Source organism: Pagrus pagrus, assembly GCF_965226575.1.
Source record: "Pagrus pagrus genome assembly, chromosome: 11".
In the NCBI taxonomy this organism is placed as follows: domain Eukaryota; kingdom Metazoa; phylum Chordata; class Actinopteri; order Spariformes; family Sparidae; genus Pagrus; species Pagrus pagrus.
In genome coordinates, this window is record NC_140195.1 from 6917694 (window position 1) to 6937374 (window position 19681).

The window sequence follows — 19681 nt, forward strand, 5'->3', positions numbered from 1 at the left end:
TTAGGAGAATGCTGTGAAGCTCCAGAAATGTTTTGTGGTCTACAAGACCTTGAAATGATCCTTTAATGTAGCTGATTAGTGGTGATAGTGATTGGTTTGGTGGACACATCAGCCTTTTCTACTCATACTATGACCCATCAACGAGATAAAAACACAGTCATGTGTGAACTTTTATTACCACAGTCATTGTTCAGAAGTAGTACTGAGAATGAGGTTATAGATGCAAATTTGTTCTACAAACCAGAACAAATCGACAGTAGACTTTTTCTTTTATTTAAAAAGGAAAACAACAAATGTAAATAAAAAAATACATGTTTTTGAGCTCAGCAAGTATAGAAAAACAGGAAAACCTGGTGCAATGGCTGCACAGGTGCTGAGACTTAATCTCTTGCTAAAGCAGAAAAAAAAAAATCAGCACACTGAAACCTGATTTGAAAAAAATATATATATCTAATAATAAGAGTGTGTCCCTGGAGGGGACATTTATACATTCTAAAGAAAGGTACAGCTGTCGGACTCAAGTACTGAACCATGTCGAGTCACAAAGGTAAACTGGATGCTAGCAGCTTAGCTAATCTCTTCTTAGGACAAACCTGTTGATTCACAAATGCAGCATGCTAAAAAAAACATGATCATACAATACAAAAACAATATTGCCAGCTCAGGGCCACGCCATGATACAACAGATCATCACTACAGTGTATTGTTTTCATCCCTGTGCTGGTGTTTGATTTTTGGTTTGTTCAGAATCCCTGGTTCCCTGTTCAAACTCAAGAGTTTGAGAAAGTAAAGGGTGACACGTTATTAAGTATTTGTATTGCTGGCGAGAAAGAGTTGCGTGTACGCTACTTTTGAGTCTCGTTGAGCTGGCATTCTTGTGGTTACTTCGATGACTGAACACATCTCTTTACCACAGGTATCAGTTTCATTTAGTTTATTCTCTTGGCATGAAAAGCCTCAACATATTTTTATCCACTGTGACTGAAAAGAACAGTAACTAAACGAAATTCAGGTGAAAAACACAAAAAAGTCAAGATTTTATCCAATGTCAATTTGAGAATGCCAGACGAACGGAGAATGAGACATGCCACGTTCTTTGGGGCTTTTCCACGGGCACTTTTGGCTGCGTCGAGTCAGACCAAATGGCACAGGGTTTGCGCTTCCATTAACCAGTTTTAAACATGCCAAGTTGAGCCGAGCGCAAGGGATTGACCCTCTCCGGAGTAGGGCCACTGTGGCCAACCTGTTACTCTCAAAATGCAAGTGTAGGGAGGTGGAGAGAGTCTGTAACCATAACTCAAAAAAAGTGTATGCCGGATTATTTACACGATATTATCATACAGCATGTGTATCAGTATTTAAATTTTTTATGACACAATTATCATGAATATTGCAATATCAAAACACCCCTAGTTTGAAGTTTGGTTATTCTTCAGTGTAAAGTTACTAATGGTCAAAACCCAACATTTCCCGATTTTGCCGCTTCATAATAAAAGCTTTTAAAGAACTAAATAACGGAGGACTTTTATTGTGAAGAATTTAAAGGAAATTGTGTTTATCTCTGAATTAGCAGAGCTTTGTAAGCAGCTATTCTTTGATAGTACTGCAGGGAGGAAAAGTTTTTACAACCTCTCCCCTGACTACTACTGAAGACGAGCGTGTCGTTGGTTAAAGACGCGCCTTCGAGCAGGTAGCCCTGCTGTTATGGAAATGCAAATCCCTGCCGCACTGGGCTGACATGCCGAGTTAAGACGAGCCAGTGTCCGTGTATGGAAAGGGCCCACATGTCTCTGCACCATTTTGTTTTTAAAAAAGACTTTTCTGTGTCACTGTTGAGCCACCAGGGAGAGAAAACGCAGAGGGAACCAGTCTACATCTCACATGTGGCGCACTGTAAATGTTATATTAATATTTCTCACAGATTTAACTCAAGCATCAGTAGAAAGCTCCACTAACTACCACTCGCGCAAATGTTCTTACACAAATTCACACATACTGTATGTACTCAACTAACATGCCTCCTGCAGCCCTACACAGGCCGATAACAATTCAATGCCCACACCAGCATGCATCTCTTATCTAGTGGGCACAGGGTCGCTTCACGCTTACTTTCACATATTTCACCTTACTGTTTGGTTTAATGTTGACCAATAACAAAAATAACAAAACATAAAAAAAAAACATGTGTCCTGCTTACTGGCATATTGTCAGTCAGGCTGGTCAAAGAAATCTGGCTCCATGATTTCTGATACATTTGTGTAAGCAAAAGACAGATATGGTGGGAAAAATGTGAAATCCTAACGGACACTTTAGGAAAGGATGAAAAGGAAGAACACATACATTTGGTAAATAAGAGAGGAGGCGCATGTAAAATGGGCTGACAGGCCATTCATCCTGGTTCACAACGGAGCTAAATTAACCCTTTTCATTACAGACACGAGCCCTCTAACCTTAAAATTATCAACTTTGGGGCTCATCTTGTCTAGCCGGGCATGAGCTAGACTATCGGCTGCCCTGCTGTTGAGTCTGCGTTAAAGTCGGCACACGTATTGGGGATGTGACACCTGAAAAACTTAGGCCCTGAGCATCCAAGATGACATACTGAAAGAATGTTTGGGCGGGTAAGGATCGGCACCCTGTCATTACCGACCAGAAAACCCCTCACACTGCATTTGTAAAATAAACGAGTGAACCTGAATCTGCTGAAGTCCAAATAATCCGCTCTCTCGCAGAGTAAACCCAGAGTCAAAGCAGGCTGACTGGCCAGCCAAGTCCACTTTGCAACATCGGTGGAGAGACGGGGAGGAACAAAAAGGAGGAGGAAGGACAGACATCAGTGGAAATAGGCTCGATAACAGACATAAGCACTGAGAGCCAGTGCTGTGCACAGGCACACATTGGTTAGTAGAGGGGACCAAGTCCCCGGCACAGGAGAATTTTCCTTTGGCTGCACTGCAGCCTCGGGTGTCTCTTGCTCTTCAGTCTCGTGCTGCTGCTGGGATTTGGTTGGAGCTCTGGAGGTATGATCTTGGATTTCTGTGTAGCCATCGAGCTGATTGGCACTGTCAGGAGGAGGCTGGGGGGCAGCAACGTTCCTCTTACGCAGCTCTGACTCTTGTGAGGAACTGAATGAGGCAAGAGTAGATCGTTAATGTCTCCAAAGGTCGGTTTTATTAGATCAGAACAGTTGAGATTCTTGATAAATGTTCCTGAAGACGTTTGCAGCAGCTCATCGAAGTTCAAATGTAGGCTGTTTAGTATGCGTTTCCTAAATAAAACTGAAAGGGATTAAACCATGCAAACTTTTTCTTTCCTCTTCACTTGGAGAGATTTGTTGTTATCAAACAATTATATCCAGTAACTGCCAAGTCTACAAGCTGTGTAAACCTTACTGGTCCTACTGACAAAACTATGTTTAGCTTGCTAATAGTCAAGGGACCTAAAAAAGAATGAAGGGTCATAATGTCAATGAATCTGGCTTTGGGGCCAGAGAAACACACTAAAACCCGACATATCTACGTCATATGACTTCTGATGAAGAAATTCCTCCAGATATTAAATGACACACTTCAGAGTAGGTTAACCATTGATTTTTTTTTTGACACGTTGTTGGAAAGGCTGCTGTTCCCAGTGTCTTTGCAGTCATATCAGTGGAAATCAGTCGGACCTGCCCCGTTTGTTGACAGTATTATCAGCCTTGTCAATCATTTGGGCGGGGAAAAAAACCTGCTCTCTGAAGTTTGTTCTTTCTTTTTCAGGTGTGTCTTCATCAGAAGTCATATGACATAGATATGATGGGTTTTAGTGTGTTTGTCCATGCAATTCCCATTGACACCAATTAAACTGTCGCCACAGTCTGGCCCCAAAGCATGATTCAGTGATGTAAAGACCCTTCAAGTTCCTTGCTAATAATCAGGAAGTAAACACAGAAGCTGGAAAGGATTTTTGGTATATGCATCAGACGTTCTTTCCCGATCAACTGAAACAAAATCTTTGATAAAATCAGATGGAAAATTACCCCAGATTGCGGATCTCCATCTGTTGGATGATCTCATCATTTTCAGGGAAAAAGGATGGCTCAACTTTGCCATTGTGTGGGTCTCTGGGAGGAGGAATAGGAGGAGGGGTGAACTCTGGAGGATCGTCTTCCTCGTTAGAGAGCTCTTTCCATGACTCCTAAATAAAAAAAAAATCCCTTTGAGTCATTGCAAAATTACAAAAATACTTGTACCATGTGTATTTATTTCTTAGAGTTAAATGTTTATCCAACTGAAAAGGATAACAAAAAGGGAAGTTTGTAGCTTAAGAACAAAGAGCTGAATAGACAGGATGGACTTGCCTGCAGAGACGTATCTCCCTTGATGTACTTGGCACCTTCAATGACAGCAAGGTAGGAGAAGCGAAGCTGATCTGCTGTCTGAATCAAACCCATCCGATAGCGTCGCATCTCCAGCAGCACCTCACGAATCCGCACTGAAGACGGGTCCTTTCGCATGGACATCTACATACAACAGCAAAAGCATTTCTTTAAGCACATGATTGATCCGATTGACATCTGAAACTCTACATTACTGGTTGCTTATAACAATGATCAAGGAATTTAGTGTTATTCTCTGCATTATTTCTCAATAGCAGAGATCTGTACAAACCAATAAGAAGCAGGTGTCCACGAGACAAAATGTCCCAGAGCGTCCGATGCCGGCGCTGCAGTGCACCACCACTGGTCCCTGGTCCGAATTCAGACAACCCGACTCTCGCACCTTGAAAAGGAAGTTAAGGAAGGAGGCAGGAGACTCTGGTACCCCAAAGTCGGGCCAGGTGGTGTAGTGAAAATGTAAAATCTCACGGGTCTCTTGAGTCTGTAAAGGAAGATTAAAAAAAATCCAGACATGTAAGAGGAACTGAAAGAAGAGAGACTGGAGATCATCACAAAAACCTAAATGTCACTTTAAGGTGACATTTAGGATTTTTGGTATTGCAGAAACATCTTTTCCTAAATGCATTTAAGAAAAAGTCCTATCTTATCTTGGTGTGGTAATTTTGCTTTTACAGAATCATACTAACTGAAGACTTTCTTAAGTTAGGAACCTAATTTAGGATGGCACAGACCCTGTCCTAAATTCAGAAAAACTCCCAAAAATTGGCAGCAACACTGTTGTTAGGTCTATATGTTAAGGTCTGTCGTTAGCCTGTTGTAGAAGCTAACACTGATGTTAGCCTGTTAGTTTTGAAATTCCCTGACCAAGTATTAATGGATATATATCATCTTTTTCACCCAGACAAGCAAGAAGTTAAAACAAAATGCCCATGTTGACCATTATAGCATGCTAGCTAGCCAGTTTACAGTTCCAGTTAGGATTTCTTTAGTTAACATAAGATACGCGGTCTGAGATTGGACACAGTCATAAGTTTAGAAACTGCTTCTGTAATGGGAAGATAGAATTTTTCCGATTTTTGAAACCTAAGATGAGGATAAGCAGTTTTTGGGTCGTTTTTCTGTAATGTAGCACCAGGAATCATTTGCACCCAATATTAAACTCTACACACAATAACTTGAGATATAATACTTACAGACAGATTTTCCAACTCCAGCTGACGGACTGTATAGTAAGATTTGACATCTTCTGAGACGAGGGTAAGCTTGAAATTGGTGTCTTCAAAGATGGCATCCTTCTCCTCTCTGTGAGGCCAATATTGGGCACATTTTATCTAAAAAGGTGCACAATATGTAAGGTAACAAAGAGAGAAAAGCAGTGAGGTTATTGGAGCAAACAAGACGTACTGAGACTGTAACATTAGGAAAGAAACCAGTGCTTACAGATCCTTTCTCTATGACTCTGTTCAGCATCACCACACCGCGGCTCCTCTGCTCCCACACCATCTCCCAGAAGTTGCCACATGTATTTGGAAGGGGTCCCTGAGAAAGAATGACTGTTGTGTTAGAAGAGTTATTCTTAGTATATCTGAATGGAGAACGGAGCATCTATTTAAAGATCTCTGCAGGGCTACTACTCTTTAAAAAGGACTGCTTAAAAGAGAGTGTATTGAATTTTCCGTCAACCGTCTTAATTTTGTAGCGAAACACACTTTCTATATATTTTTTCAAAGTTCGATTTTTGTTTGGTTTAGTCACTAAAATCTCTCCGCAGCGTCCTCTTACTCTCGAGCCGATGGACGAGAATAACTGATAAAAACGTTGATACACTCAACTGAATCAGTCACAGCATCCAGCTGTACAATCAGCATCGTTTTGCCTCTCAGACAAAACGCACTTTCACCTTTTGTGCATCTTATATTTCTTTTTTGATTCATGTATTTAAGAAGTTGGCCCGGCTAACCTGAAAGTGAATAAAGTGACTTTTAAAATGTTATCGGAGCGAATGACTGATGATAGTAAAACAAGAAATTTTGCCGCGGATGTGACACTAAAAGTTATCCAACCGTTTCACAGCAGCTCCAGCTCGTTAGTGCTGGTCAGCTCTGGAGGAGAGAGTCGAGTGCAAAGCCGGACCTTATGGAGGAATAAACACCTGGAGATACATCGGATTCTGCTCTGATCCGTTTACCAAAGGCGGGAGAGCTCAGAGATTACTTTTTAAGTTCTGGGATTTAAAAGCAGCAGCAATCCATCAAGGTGAACTCCGTTGTCGACTGCTGGCTGTAGCTGGAGGGGAAATGTACTTTACTTCATGAACGTGACATTACAGAAAGGAGAGGGGGGGAAAGGAGTCTCTGTTGGCAGTATAAGAGGCATTTCCAATACTGGTGTTGGTATCAGAACAACCCAGTAGCATACAAATAACAGGTATGAACGCTGTGTAAGGTCCTCCTCCTCTATGCTTACCTGAGTAAGAATATACTTCCTCTGTGCCTCTTCTACTGTTATTAGGCTGGCATTAATGTAGTCATTCGTACCCAGCTGCAGACATATTCTGCTGTGGTCAACTGAAGGGGAGAAAGAAAAAGAGCATTATAAAAATATGCACGTGTGTTGTTATCATGTCACAACCCTTATGGGACTATAAATGTGAGTCTCAGACCGACACAGCTGCTGAGAACATATGACAAGTCCTCTTGAAACAAAACACAGGTGTTAACTCTCAGCTTTAATACCGAGATCGATAGTAACTTTTCATTTCAGTTAAAAAGTAAACAGCATGAGTAAGTTTCAGATGACTGATGTTCATGTCTTGCTAAAAATAAGTCAGAAAAACAGTTCCATGGTATATACAGTAAGTATTTGCACACTGGCCTGCATCATTTGCATAACTTAATCAGTGTGAAAAAGAGGAAACCACATAAAGTTCAGCTGTTGGCTTGTGACGTTGTGGAAAAAAACATTTTATTGATATAAGTCATTTGAAAACCACTGAAACATAAAAATATGGCGACTAGTTATTTTTACATGAAAGGACACATCAGTAGTCAAAATGTAAATATCACATAAAAGATACATATTTTAAAATTAAATGTATTAAAATGTTGCTTTTCTGTGAAAGTCCTTTAAAAAATAAAATGTATGTTTAGATGGAGACAAAAGACGGAGATTAAAAACATTTTTAAAATCAAACTTAAATGTGATTAATGTCTGCTCAGATACTTGCTAGATGTTTTGTTTTTTTGTCGATCAACTTTTAACTCTAACTTGTTTATAGTGTTTTATACTTGGCTCAAGTTTGTTGGGATACATTATGCTAATACTTTATTGAATTTGTCAGAGTGTAGTTGAATGTCATTGTTAAATAATGTGCGCCGTACTCTATAGCTAACAAATAAACAGAGCTGGACACTGTATAACATTCAATTGAGGAAGTCTCACCATGATGCTGCAAGACTCACCCCTGGCTGATGTTCAAATATAAATAGATACTTACAGAGCTGTCATCATTTCAGAGTTATATCTGAAATGTTTACAGTCTGTTCTGTCCAAAAAAATGAGCAACTCACATGGGCTAACATCTCTGTAACGATTCCGATTCTTGTTTTCGGGTAATTTTGCAACCTTGCAAGGGAGTTCACATGACTGCTGACGAATCTCCTGTGACAGAATAACAAAAGAACATTAGATTAACATCACATTAAATGTCCGAAGCGACAAGACTGGTGGCGGCTGTGTTTCCATGGCTTTAACAAATTCAAAATGCGGCTGCATAATATGATCAAAAAAAACCTAATTGCAGTAATTTTTCAGAGCCCGACTGATGTGCAGTTTTTGGGGGCTGATGCTGATACCAACATTAGAGAGTTAAAAGTATCCCGATATCAATATATTGGCTGATACACATTTTCTGCAGTGATTCCTCAAATGTGGTTAATATGTATGGAAGCAGGATATTTTACAGTTTAACAATAAACTCAAAATCTAATTATAAATCACCCCAGGCTTCGTTTTCTGCACTGTGAAGTGTTTAAGACCAAAAAGTTTTCACATCGGCCGTTATCGACAACATATATGCCCAATTTGGCCGATAATCTCAACCAACCGATATATCTGTCGGGCCCGAATTATTCTGACATGATATTGTGATTGCGATGATTCACAATAGTGGGAATGATACGTTTTGCGTCACACTCTTCATCTTCAGTGAAAAACACTATTAAAATCATGATAATGTGACATTTGTTTGGGTCCGTACCAAACAAACCAGAGGATCTCTGCAGCACTACATCGCATCATTCTTGCAATTTGAATATCACACTTAAAAATACTGCAATTTCGATTAAACTTCGATTAATTACGCAGCTCTTAGGGATGCACGATTTGTTTTATAAGCCGATACAGATAATTACCTGCTTCTCTAGCCGATACCGATAAGATAATCAATACTTTCAACATTTTTGTATTATAAAAATAAGTTCATTGCCTGTAGTTTATGTGAACCTGTGGTACAAAATGCTTAGATGTAGTGAGTGAAGATGAATGACTTAATAGTCGATAGCTCAATAGATCATAGCTCTCCCTAGTCTGCTATATGTTTACTGGCAGATAACAAGCCAGTTTTGCCTGTTAAGCAAATGTTTTCGACTATTTATCGACTTGAATTTCACTGACACTGACACAGAGCGAATATTATAAATATTCCAGTAGTGGTCAGGTATTTTCATCATGCATCCCCAGCAGTCCTGTTTTAAAGCAGAATAAAAGCACACATCTTGAAATGCGGAATTTGTATTTCCTATATTTAATTCTGTGGAAAATAAACACACCATCTGTAGATATTATATACAACTTCCTAAAAGTGTCCCACTCGTGCTTAGAGGGTAAAAAATGTTGTTTTTGTTAATATATATCAGCTGATTCAACTGTGATTAATGGGTGTTTTGGCAAAAAAAATCATTGACATATGAAGACATGCAACAAAACCTGTACAGTCTGCACAGGCACAATGTTAAACAGTGTAGTGATGATGGGATATTCTGCCTGCTTGTGACCCAGACTCACGCATCAATCATCGGATTGGTCCAAAGCAGGCGGAACACGGACCAAACTACAGGCGAGCGAGGCTGATAACTACAGAAATGGTAGCTACGCAGCTGCAGACTCGGTGTGCATTAGCTATCATTTGGCCTAAAAAAAAAAATAATAATAATTAAAAAAAAAAAAAAAAAGTGGCAGCTTCCCCAACAGCCCATTTCCACCTTGATTTGCCGAGAGGTCCTACCTGATAAATGGCGCTCCAACTCCCGTTTTCATCGATTTCCCGAAACTCGGCTTCCATTTCTGACAGTCCAGCTGCCACTCCTTCGTCCTCTTCCCCAGATACGGACAAACCGCAGCTCCCCGGCAGATGAAGCGGACTGTTGTCCGGCAGTGTCCCGCAAGAAGCTGACAACTGTTCCGCCGCTATTCAGTAATTCTCGGCAGGGCAGCACAGACCGCCGCGTTACCTCTGTCGGCCTGCTTTTAGCGGAAACACGCCGCCGGCTCCTCCTACACGGTATAGCTGCCGTCCTCGGGTGGCTAAAAAAGAGCAGAGTGTGTTTTTAAAGAGATAAAACCCCACTCGGGATCTTCAGACTCTTAAATGTATTCAAATGTCCTCCTCGGACCGGGACGTGTAACTTTATGAGTGAAAAGACAGCCACTTTACCATTCCTACGGCGGCTGTAGAGGCAGTCGAGCGGGGACGCGCGGAAGGCATCTTGTTTCTGGAACGCAGCCGGAGCGCGCACGTACACTCACGTAATGGTCTGTTTACGTCCAATCTGTGGAGTCTGTGTGCTGCTGTGACCTGCTGCAGCTCAGTCAACGAGATATTCCTGCTGCTCAAAACTCGTACCGGGGATGATATGACATTATTGTGAAACATTAAGACGCATGTGTCGTCGAGGAGGTTCGCGCACAGTGTGACGTAGCAGAGGTCATCATGGATTAGCTGTAGTTGAGTGGCTTTCTCCAGACAGTGTGACTGACAGCAAGGACTGGGACAAGGGACTTTGGTGCTACTAACGTTAGCTAGCAACGCAACTTAGCTAAACGTTTTGACTCAGCCTTACCGCTGCGACAGGTATTATGTAAATTCTTGACAAGTTCTTCTGTGTGTGTCGCTTCATGTGTTGTCTTCCTCTGGCCGCCAGCTCACTTTACATGGCTGTGTTTTCCTAGTTGTTGTCTGGCGTTGGCGTTAGCCCTCAGCTGTCGTTGGCTGCTGCTTGCTAATGTGTAGCTATAGTTATTGCCTCCCAGTGGTGGAAAAAGTATTCAAATCTTTTAACGGTAAGTTGCATTAGCATTACTACAGTGCACAATTTACTCAGTTAAAAGTAAAAGCCAAATGATCACTGAAGTAACGTTGTTAGCGATGAAAAACAACAACAAAACATGTCTGGATCAAAGTTGAAAGGGCCATGTTGGTACATTCCTCAGTTTACCACATCATTTGCATGATACATTTCCATCTGCTGATCACAGCTGTCAGACAAATGAGGTACATTATTATAAAGTATCATATTTACATTTTATAATACAGTGGAGATCTCACAAATTGGGCATGCTCAAGCTAAGTATCATTACATCTAAACTAGGGCTGCACATCTGCATCTCAAAATAATCAAAGTTACAATATGGCTAAGGGCAGTATCCAAATTGCAAGAAGCTGCAATTTTATTTTACAAACGGAAAATGTGTGATTTTTAAAAAAAAAAGCATTATAATGAAGTACTGTAGTGTTGTAGTGATGTACACATCTTGATCTCCAGATGTAAGAAAACAACAGATGTCTCATCATCAGTTTTTTTCAGTGAAAATTAAAATTGTGAAGCAAAAATGATAATTCCCACAAATCATGAAAATGTTGCAGCCACAATACCTGTCAAAATAGATGTGATTTGCTTTTTTTAATCATGCTTTTGACCTTTTATTAGACAGGACAGTAGAGAGGGCTGATGATGTGCAGCAAAGGGCCACAGGTCAGATCAAAGCCTCTGTACATGGGGCGTATAAACAGGACTGACCCTGCAATATGCTTTAATAACCATATTGTGCAGCCCTAATTTAAACAGTACTGAAGTACTGTCTACATCTTTGATTCTCAGAATTTCCAACTCACACGACTAACACTTTGTCAGTATGCAGCACAAGCCATCTGTTAGAATCTCACATTACACGTCTTATTTAATTCACATACTATATGTGTTATTGTTTGTGTAAGTTCTGTATGTACAAGTGTTGCAGTGGAGGGTAACTTGTCCGTCTGTTTTAGATTCCTGGAGTAGTTTGAGAACCTTGAGAGATTCTCAAGGCGACATGGCTCCCAAGGACATCATGACCAATTCCCATGCCAAATCCATCCTCAATGCGATGAACTCACTCCGCAAGAGCAACACACTCTGTGATATCACTCTGAGGGTGGAGAACACAGATTTCCCAGCTCACCGGATCGTCTTGGCTGCCTGCAGTGACTACTTTTGCGCCATGTTCACTAGTGAGGTATGTTTGGTTTGATACAATTAAGGCAGTGATGGAGAAGGATGCCAATGGCTTTTTGAGAGTCGAGAGAAGAGTTTGAGTTTACCAAACGAGACGCTGCTGACAAGACAATTATGGGAATTGCTACCAGATAATACCCAATGCTTGTAACTAATCCTTTAATGATACGAGTCTCTTTTTTTTGTGGCTCTGCAGCTTGCAGAGAAGGGAAAATCTTTTGTCGACATCCAGGGGCTCACTGCAGCGACTATGGAGATCCTGTTGGACTTTGTCTACACAGAGACAGTGTTAGTCACAGTGGAGAACGTCCAAGAACTACTCCCTGCAGCGTGTTTGCTGCAGCTCAAAGGTATGTTTAGGAGTGCCTGCTGTGCCTTGATTTTAAAAGTGTGTGCTTAAGTCAGCTGATATCGATGTGATTGTAGGCAGAGGGTATCTGCAGGTCTTAAAATTCAGTTTCCTCCCAAAAAAGGCTTCAGAAGGTTATCAAACGTCCTAAATTTAATTTACAAAAGTCATAAAAGTCTTTTCTCTTGCCTGCTGTCAGCAGTAATGTTATTTATAAAATGTTTTTGTGTCTGAGTGCTGTCTGTTGTAAGACGTTATATAACTATAAACTACAAGTAGGATTGTTGCAACAATAGATTGTGGGTTGTAGATCCTTTTTGGAGTTTCAGTCTGCACCATCAGACCTAAAGCTAGCTACAGTATCTACAGAGCTCATTGCCAAATTTTTAGCAGAAGTTTAAATTAATTAATCATTTGAAATAGATTAATCCATTCATCCACTTAATGCGTCTTACCTGAGTTGAGATCACATTAATTTAATTAATCTGTAATCTGGAATTACTGTAATAGACTGCTGGGAAGCAATGAATAAATGTGATGTATTAAGCTTCGTTCTATGTGGTATAAAAGTCTTAATTCGGTGATCCCTGCAGAAACCCTGAGGCGAGGCACCACTTTCCAATGAAATCGCTTCAGCGGTTGCTGAGTGACATGACAGTCATGTCTAACAGGATTTGATTGAATTTCAATGATACATACAAATGTATCTTTGTTCTCCGCAGGGGTGAAAAGAGCATGTTGTGATTTTTTGGAGAGTCAGCTTGATCCCTCCAACTGTCTGGGTATTCGCGACTTTGCCGAAACTCACAATTGCCTTGACCTGATGCAAGCCGCCGAGCTCTTTTCCCAGAAACATTTCTCCGAGGTGGTTCAGCATGAGGAGTTCATGCTGCTCAGCCAGACAGAAGTTGAAAAGCTTATAAAATGTGATGAAATTCAGGTATGAAAACTGGATGTCGTGAGTTATTGTCAGTTGTACTGTGGAGGCTGTTTGATCTGAACATTATCGATAACTAAACATGTTGTTTGAAATACAATTAGGACCCCGCTCCCTGATACATCTGTGTATATACATGCAGTAGCTGTAATAGTTAAAATCTGTATTAAGTTGCCAGTAAAGTATCTTGATTGAAATAGCGTTGTGTCAACTGACTTTCACAGCTTTCTTATTGTCTTTCACCTGAGTGTGAAAAGAGAAAAGCAAGTACCAACCTGCTGTAATCTCAGTCAGTGGGCCCCCCCCCCCCCCCGGTTCCACGCACTTTTGCGGATTGGACTGACAATGAAAATTGCAGAGAAGAAAACCTGATTTAACTTTGCCTTTGTGCTCAGGAAATTCCTGTTCCCAACCACATGCCTTGCTTTGTGAAAACACAGTTATTATCGCAGAATGATTTATAGATCATCAGTTCCCCCAAATGTCTCTTCCTGTCATTTTTGTTGTTTTTAAAAAATAAAACTAGACCATACATGTAAATCACAGTCACGCATAATTTACCCACAGTGAAACTTTTCTCTTTGTTTATTATTTCTTGGGAGGAATTTACATTGAGGTGTTGAGATAGTTAAAGATGGACAGCTTAGCTAAGGTGGTTGCCCACTAATGAACATCTTTAACTGCAGTTGTCAGCTTTTTTTTTTTTTGTTTAATTGATGTGGTTTAATACATGTTGTATTCTGTCTGTATGTAGGTGGACTCGGAGGAGCCAGTATTTGAAGCCGTGTTAAACTGGGTCAAACACAACCGAAAAGAGCGAGAGCCCTACCTGCCAGACATGCTCGAGTTCGTTCGAATGCCACTCCTGACCCCCCGCTACATTACAGATGTCATTGATGCCGAGGTGAGGCAAGCGACACACAGCAGGTTGTTGTGTAATCATACGCTGAACTTCCAATGAAAGGTTATGTGTTGACGTACTTACGACAGTTAGCACCGCAATTAAGCGAGTTTTGACACGTTTCAGCCCCTCATTCGGTGTAGCCTGCCATGCCGAGACCTCGTCGATGAAGCCAAGAAATTCCACTTAAGACCGGAGCTAAGGAGTGAGATGCAGGGCCCACGCACACAAGCTAGACTAGGTAGGAATCCTGTTTTTTTTGTTGAGCTATAGATTACTCCTACATACCTACTTTGTCATCCACACTGATGGTAAAATTGATTTATGGGGCTTTTCAGGTGCCAAAGAAGTCCTGTTGGTAATAGGTGGGTTCGGCAGCCAACAATCACCGATAGACATAGTTGAGAAATATGATCCGAAAACACAAGAATGGAGCTTCCTTCCTGTAAGTATTTCATGAAAGAGATCCTTGTGATTTTTTTTTTTTTTAACCTCAGTATATCTGGCTAATACAGACACGTATGTCTTAAACAGAACATTGCACGGAAAAGGCGTTACGTCGCCACGGTGTCCCTCCACGATCGAGTTTACGTGATCGGAGGCTACGACGGTCGGTCGAGGCTCAGCTCCGTGGAGTGCCTGGACTACACGGCAGACGAGGACGGTGTTTGGTACACAGTCGCCACCATGAATGTGCGGCGTGGCCTCGCTGGAGCCACAACACTCGGAGGTGAGGGAGCTTCTGTGCCCAATGACTCACACTTTCACTGGTGATTTGTCTTTCTGTGAAATCTCCCGTGTATGTGTCATTCTCAGTAACAGTACAGTATTGTTTCTTCTTTTCTGTTCCATCTTGGCACTTGACAGACATGATCTATGTTGCCGGTGGCTTCGATGGCAGCCGACGCCATACCAGCATGGAGCGATATGACCCGAACATCGACCAGTGGAGCATGCTGGGAGACATGCAGACAGCTAGAGAAGGAGCTGGTCTGGTGGTGGCCAGTGGACTCATATACTGTCTAGGTATGAACAGATAATAAAATCTCAGTCTTTCATAACTTTGACACGTATGAGGGTCATATTAGGGCTGATTATGTTCATTATTAGTTGATTTTAATCCACTCTTCAATCGCAGTTTCCTGAAAAACAGATTGTCTTCGGCCAATACGGTCACGGACTCATCATGTCGTCTCATATCTCGGATGTAGTAACTTTCCAAGGCTGCAGCTAAAGATTACATTACATTGTCCATTTATCTGTCAATAATTCTCATGAATAATAAGCTATAGTTTATAAAATGTCAGAAAAAATTTCAAAAACACAATTTCCTCAGGGTTAAGACGCTAAATTCAATATATTTAATTTACTATTAAATGAAACAAGAAAAAGCAGAATACCCTAACAAATGAAACGTTGGACTCGGGGAAGGGCTTAAATAATTAAATTGTTTTTCAGATTTTTCTCTCAACTGATTCATCACCCAGTCATTTCAGCTCTCCACTTGTCATTTCCTTGATTTTTCATCATAGGTGGATACGATGGACTGAATATCCTGAATTCAGTTGAGCGGTATGACCCACACACAGGCCACTGGACAAGTGTTACACCCATGGCCACCAAGCGGTCAGGTAGGTAAAAAAAATAAACAAAAACAATAAAGTGAAATACTCCAGTTAATTGTGTGTGTTACTGTTCAAACTGAGACTTTTCTGCTGTTTTCAGGAGCTGGTGTGGCTTTACTCAATGACCATATCTATGTAGTGGGAGGCTTTGATGGCGTTTCACACCTCGACTCTGTCGAGGTCTACAACATCAGAACAGACTATTGGACCACTGTAGCCAGTATGACCACTCCTCGATGTTACGTAGGAGCAACCGTTCTCCGAGGACGTCTCTACGCCATCGCAGGGTAAGGATTGTCATGAGGCCTCTCTTTCTGTGACAGTGGATTTAATTAATTTAATCTAATTTTATCTAATTAGGCTTTGTTCAGATCGACTTCAGCCGGCTTCAGTCTGCTACCACAGAAGGCTTCGAAAAAATAGCTCAGGTTCGTCAGGCAAAAAAATAAAACGGGTTCAAGTTTTGCTGCAAGGCAATGCGACATCATCCAACAACGTGCTACATCAACCAATCAACGAGATGATTTCAGCATCATATTTCTATGAAGATAAAATGTTTGCCATCCAGTGCAGTAAAATGATTCCTCTTAGTATTACAAACCTCTGTACAGTGTTTTGGTGTCTGATACGGTTTTAAAAGCCTGATTGGCATGGGACTAATATTTCCTTGGCACCTTTAGTAATTTGTAATAATGGCAGGGGACATTTAATCGCAGCAGTCAACCACTGTGCTGTGAGATCGTCAATATTGACGTTGGAAAGTGACAAAAGGTTGTCAATTTTTTCTAATACAGACAGAAAGTATCTTTTACTTAATCTAAATGAGCTGCACATTATACCCATGAGGTAAAGTCAGTAAATATGAGTAGAACACAGACCTCACTTATACCGTGCGATTGCACCACACGAAACACAAACGTGGTTGTAATTTCTAAAAGTGCTAAAGTCGCGGATCTGTTCCTCAAACTGAACTCTCTGGGTCATATTTCATTGTCTTGCCAAACTTTGTTTCCCCAGACAGTGTTTCCTTTCGGGCTGGAGTAATGCAAGCAGAGTAAAAACACTGTAAATTTGAAAGATCTCCACTTGATTTGATTTGCAGAATCCTCCTGAGACTCTGTAGTTCTTTTCACTTCTTACTTAATATACCCTAAAGTGTATATTTACAAAAAGCAAGGTTTGAGCATTGATTATCATGTCTTTGTCCAACATTCAGTTAAATATAGATCGAAAAAGGATTTGCAAATCATTATATTCTGTCTTTATTTATTGAAATGTTACTCAGCAGCCCAACCTCTTTGGAAGAATGAAGCCTGTGTAATAAAAAATATACACACAATGAGCCGACTGTGGATTTTTTCCGTCGTCACTTGCACTGAAAGTGTTTTAGAAAGAGCTCTCTTAATGACAAGTATAAACAGGATGAATAATTATAGCAAACAAAACCTGTCAGTGAACAATGTGGACACCTGACTGTTGTTTTGAGACAGACTTTCTCTGAAGAGTTAAATGTTCTACAGACACGAGCTGCAAGTGTCTTCTTACTCTGTCTTTTGTAACGCATCTGTTTCTTCTTTTATTATCTTTTTTGCTTTTTACCAGAAAAGTTCAGAAGTCACTACAGTGTTTGTGTTAATTCCTTTACACTCTTGTTGTTAAGATGAACCTTCACTCTCCATGTTACACAACACAAAGAATTAATTAGCTTTTGATTGAACTCATGGTCAGTGGTTACAACACACTGCCACATTGCATCAATGTAACCTCTTTCAACAGTACAGTGTGAAGTTAAAACTCTCTGCTTATCTCACGTCTCTCTCCAGATATGATGGGAACTCTCTCCTCAGCAGTATTGAATGTTACGACCCGGTTATCGACTCCTGGGAGGTTGTCACTTCGATGGCGACACAGCGGTGCGATGCAGGCGTCTGCGTTCTACGAGAAAAGTGATCTCTGCCAAGAACCGCCAGAGGAAAAGCAGAGAGGAGGACAGGCAGCTAGGCTTTGCTAAAAATGCCACTAAAACAGAAGCCACAAAGGGAGATGTTTGTTTCGCCAGTATGCAAATAGGTACTCTGAAAAAGAAGTGCAGCTGTTTGGGCTGCCTCCGCGACTGGATGGTCGACCCGCCGACACGCGGACTGTGCAACAGAGATTCAGCTTCGCCGTGGTAGACTTCACCTCAAAAGAGGCCCCCAAGGAGCCCATCACCACTTGCATGACTCTCTTCGGTGGTACTTGTTGCTGTCGTTACCTGTGAGATTATTTTTTCAGTTTGTCTTCAAAGTGCAATATATTTCTACTCATCTTAAGAAAAACATAAAGAGAAGGAGTTGATTTAGACTCCAGTTGCTGCTATATGCCTTATGACTTTGGCCTACATCAAACAGTGAACATCCATGTTGCCTCCCATTTGACTTTGATGATAGTTACAGTACATTGGCTTATTTTCAAGTGTACTCATTTGGCATATTCGAGGTCATTAACGGGTCAGTAATTCAGCCCTTTTTGTAATTCTTCCTGTAAAACAGTGCTTTTAGACTCAAATCACTTTAATACAAAAGGTTTAATACTTATTGTTGCTCTCAGAATATATATTTAGAGATAAATATTGTTTTAGAAAATGACTGAATTGTACCAGTTTACTTTGACTATTTCGTCCATCTATTTGGCTCAGTTGAAGAATCACAGAGGAGTAAGTATGAGGTGCATGTGATTTGTTTTTCTTCCTCAGCTTATAAACCTGGATGTGTACATGTAGGACACAGAGTCATAACATCACTGTTGCCTGGGAAGTGAATAAACACACTGAGAACTGACGCGTTCTGTGTGTGGTGCATCTTTTCTGTTTAGTGATGCAGAAAGAGAAAACACATTCGTCAGCTGAGTCAGTGGTAAGAAAACTCATCATTCACATCTACAGAGCAAATATGGAGATTCGTCCAGCCGCTCGGAGCAGTTTAATGTCTCAAATTCACCAGAATAAACAGGCTACTTGCTTCCATTTTTATCCTTGTACAACTTTGTGTTTACATGCCAGCAAATTAATGAATTCCCCATCCAACTTCTCAGTGTTATTTATTTTAATAAGAAAAGCATTTTGTAATAACCTTTGGCCATGCTCGCGCTTTGGTTCAGACTGAGGAATTTCGAAAACGAGGATAAGAATACAGCAAAAGCGAAAGGATTTATGATTCAGAAGTACAGGCAATACAAGAAACACAACATTTAAAATTAAACTGGTGCAGTTTGAATCAAGGGATTAGAAAAGAATACAGTAAAAATAAAAATCATGAATGCTGAATCAGATACTGTACAACCAGTGAATAATTATAAATCTTACCGTACAAGATGATTTCAATTTATGATTAAATAGGAAGTTCTTTTGCCCAATTACCAAATAATAAAGCAGCCCAGAACAACACATTTACCATAATTTTGATGATTAAAGGCACAAAACAGCAGTTGAATTGCTCTTTAATTGGTTGCTCACCTTATAAATACCTTTAAACTTAATGTATATGATGTCAGTGGTGAAAAGTAAGCAATTAATCTACTTGAATACTTAAGTACTTCTATTTTATGCTGCTTTCTACCTCTTAAAATTAAAGTACTTCAAAAGTAGGTTACGTAAGCTTTAAAATGGGCCCACTTAGATGAGCTGCAACGTTAAAATGCATGATGACAATGCAGCAACACATGAATACGTTTTTATCGTTGTGTCAGTCTTCACAAAAAAGTTTTTAAAAAACATAACAATAACAAAAAATCAAGTGATAGATCATCAATCATCAGTTTCTACAGTACAAAAGAAAAATGGGACTCACTGCCCACCTCCCCCAAATCAAACGGCTAGCTTCGTCTGTTTCCTGCACGATGTTTTTAACAGAGCTCGATTAGAAATAACCAGCGAGTGACTCCTGGATGAACTGAGTCAGATG

The 19681-nt window shown here is 40.5% G+C and overlaps 2 protein-coding genes across 10 annotated transcripts in view; one reads left to right on the forward strand and one right to left on the reverse strand.

Moving 5' to 3' along the window:
* Window positions 1–18559, forward strand: part of klhl12 (kelch-like family member 12) — a 112464-nt gene extending 93905 nt beyond the window's left edge. For 7 of the 9 annotated variants that reach the window (XM_084367224.1, XM_084367227.1, XM_084367230.1 and 4 more), the window contains 11 exons: window positions 11703–11929; window positions 12125–12278; window positions 13000–13217; window positions 13969–14118; window positions 14242–14356; window positions 14454–14560; window positions 14650–14845; window positions 14983–15141; window positions 15648–15746; window positions 15841–16027; window positions 17564–18559. In XM_084367224.1, the coding sequence (XP_084223350.1) occupies window positions 11703–11929; window positions 12125–12278; window positions 13000–13217; window positions 13969–14118; window positions 14242–14356; window positions 14454–14560; window positions 14650–14845; window positions 14983–15141; window positions 15648–15746; window positions 15841–16027; window positions 17564–17690 (1739 nt within the window). In that variant the 3' untranslated portion in view covers window positions 17691–18559. Of the gene's footprint in view, window positions 1–10227; window positions 10509–10606; window positions 10718–11702; window positions 11930–12124; window positions 12279–12999; window positions 13218–13968; window positions 14119–14241; window positions 14357–14453; window positions 14561–14649; window positions 14846–14982; window positions 15142–15647; window positions 15747–15840; window positions 16028–17563 lie in introns of those variants that run through there. The other 2 variants (XM_084367226.1, XM_084367228.1) reach the window with 2 other exon arrangements.
* ptpn1 (protein tyrosine phosphatase non-receptor type 1) lies at window positions 158–9947 on the reverse strand. The gene is made up of 9 exons (XM_084367233.1): window positions 9663–9947; window positions 7948–8038; window positions 6845–6945; window positions 5819–5917; window positions 5572–5709; window positions 4650–4859; window positions 4340–4501; window positions 4019–4176; window positions 158–3125 (listed from the first exon to the last, which is right to left on the reverse strand). The coding sequence occupies exons 1-9, from the start codon at window positions 9717–9719 to the stop codon at window positions 2834–2836; spliced, it is 1308 nt and encodes a 435-aa protein (XP_084223359.1). The 5' UTR covers window positions 9720–9947; the 3' UTR covers window positions 158–2833.
* Window positions 18560–19681: the final 1122 nt, after the last annotated feature.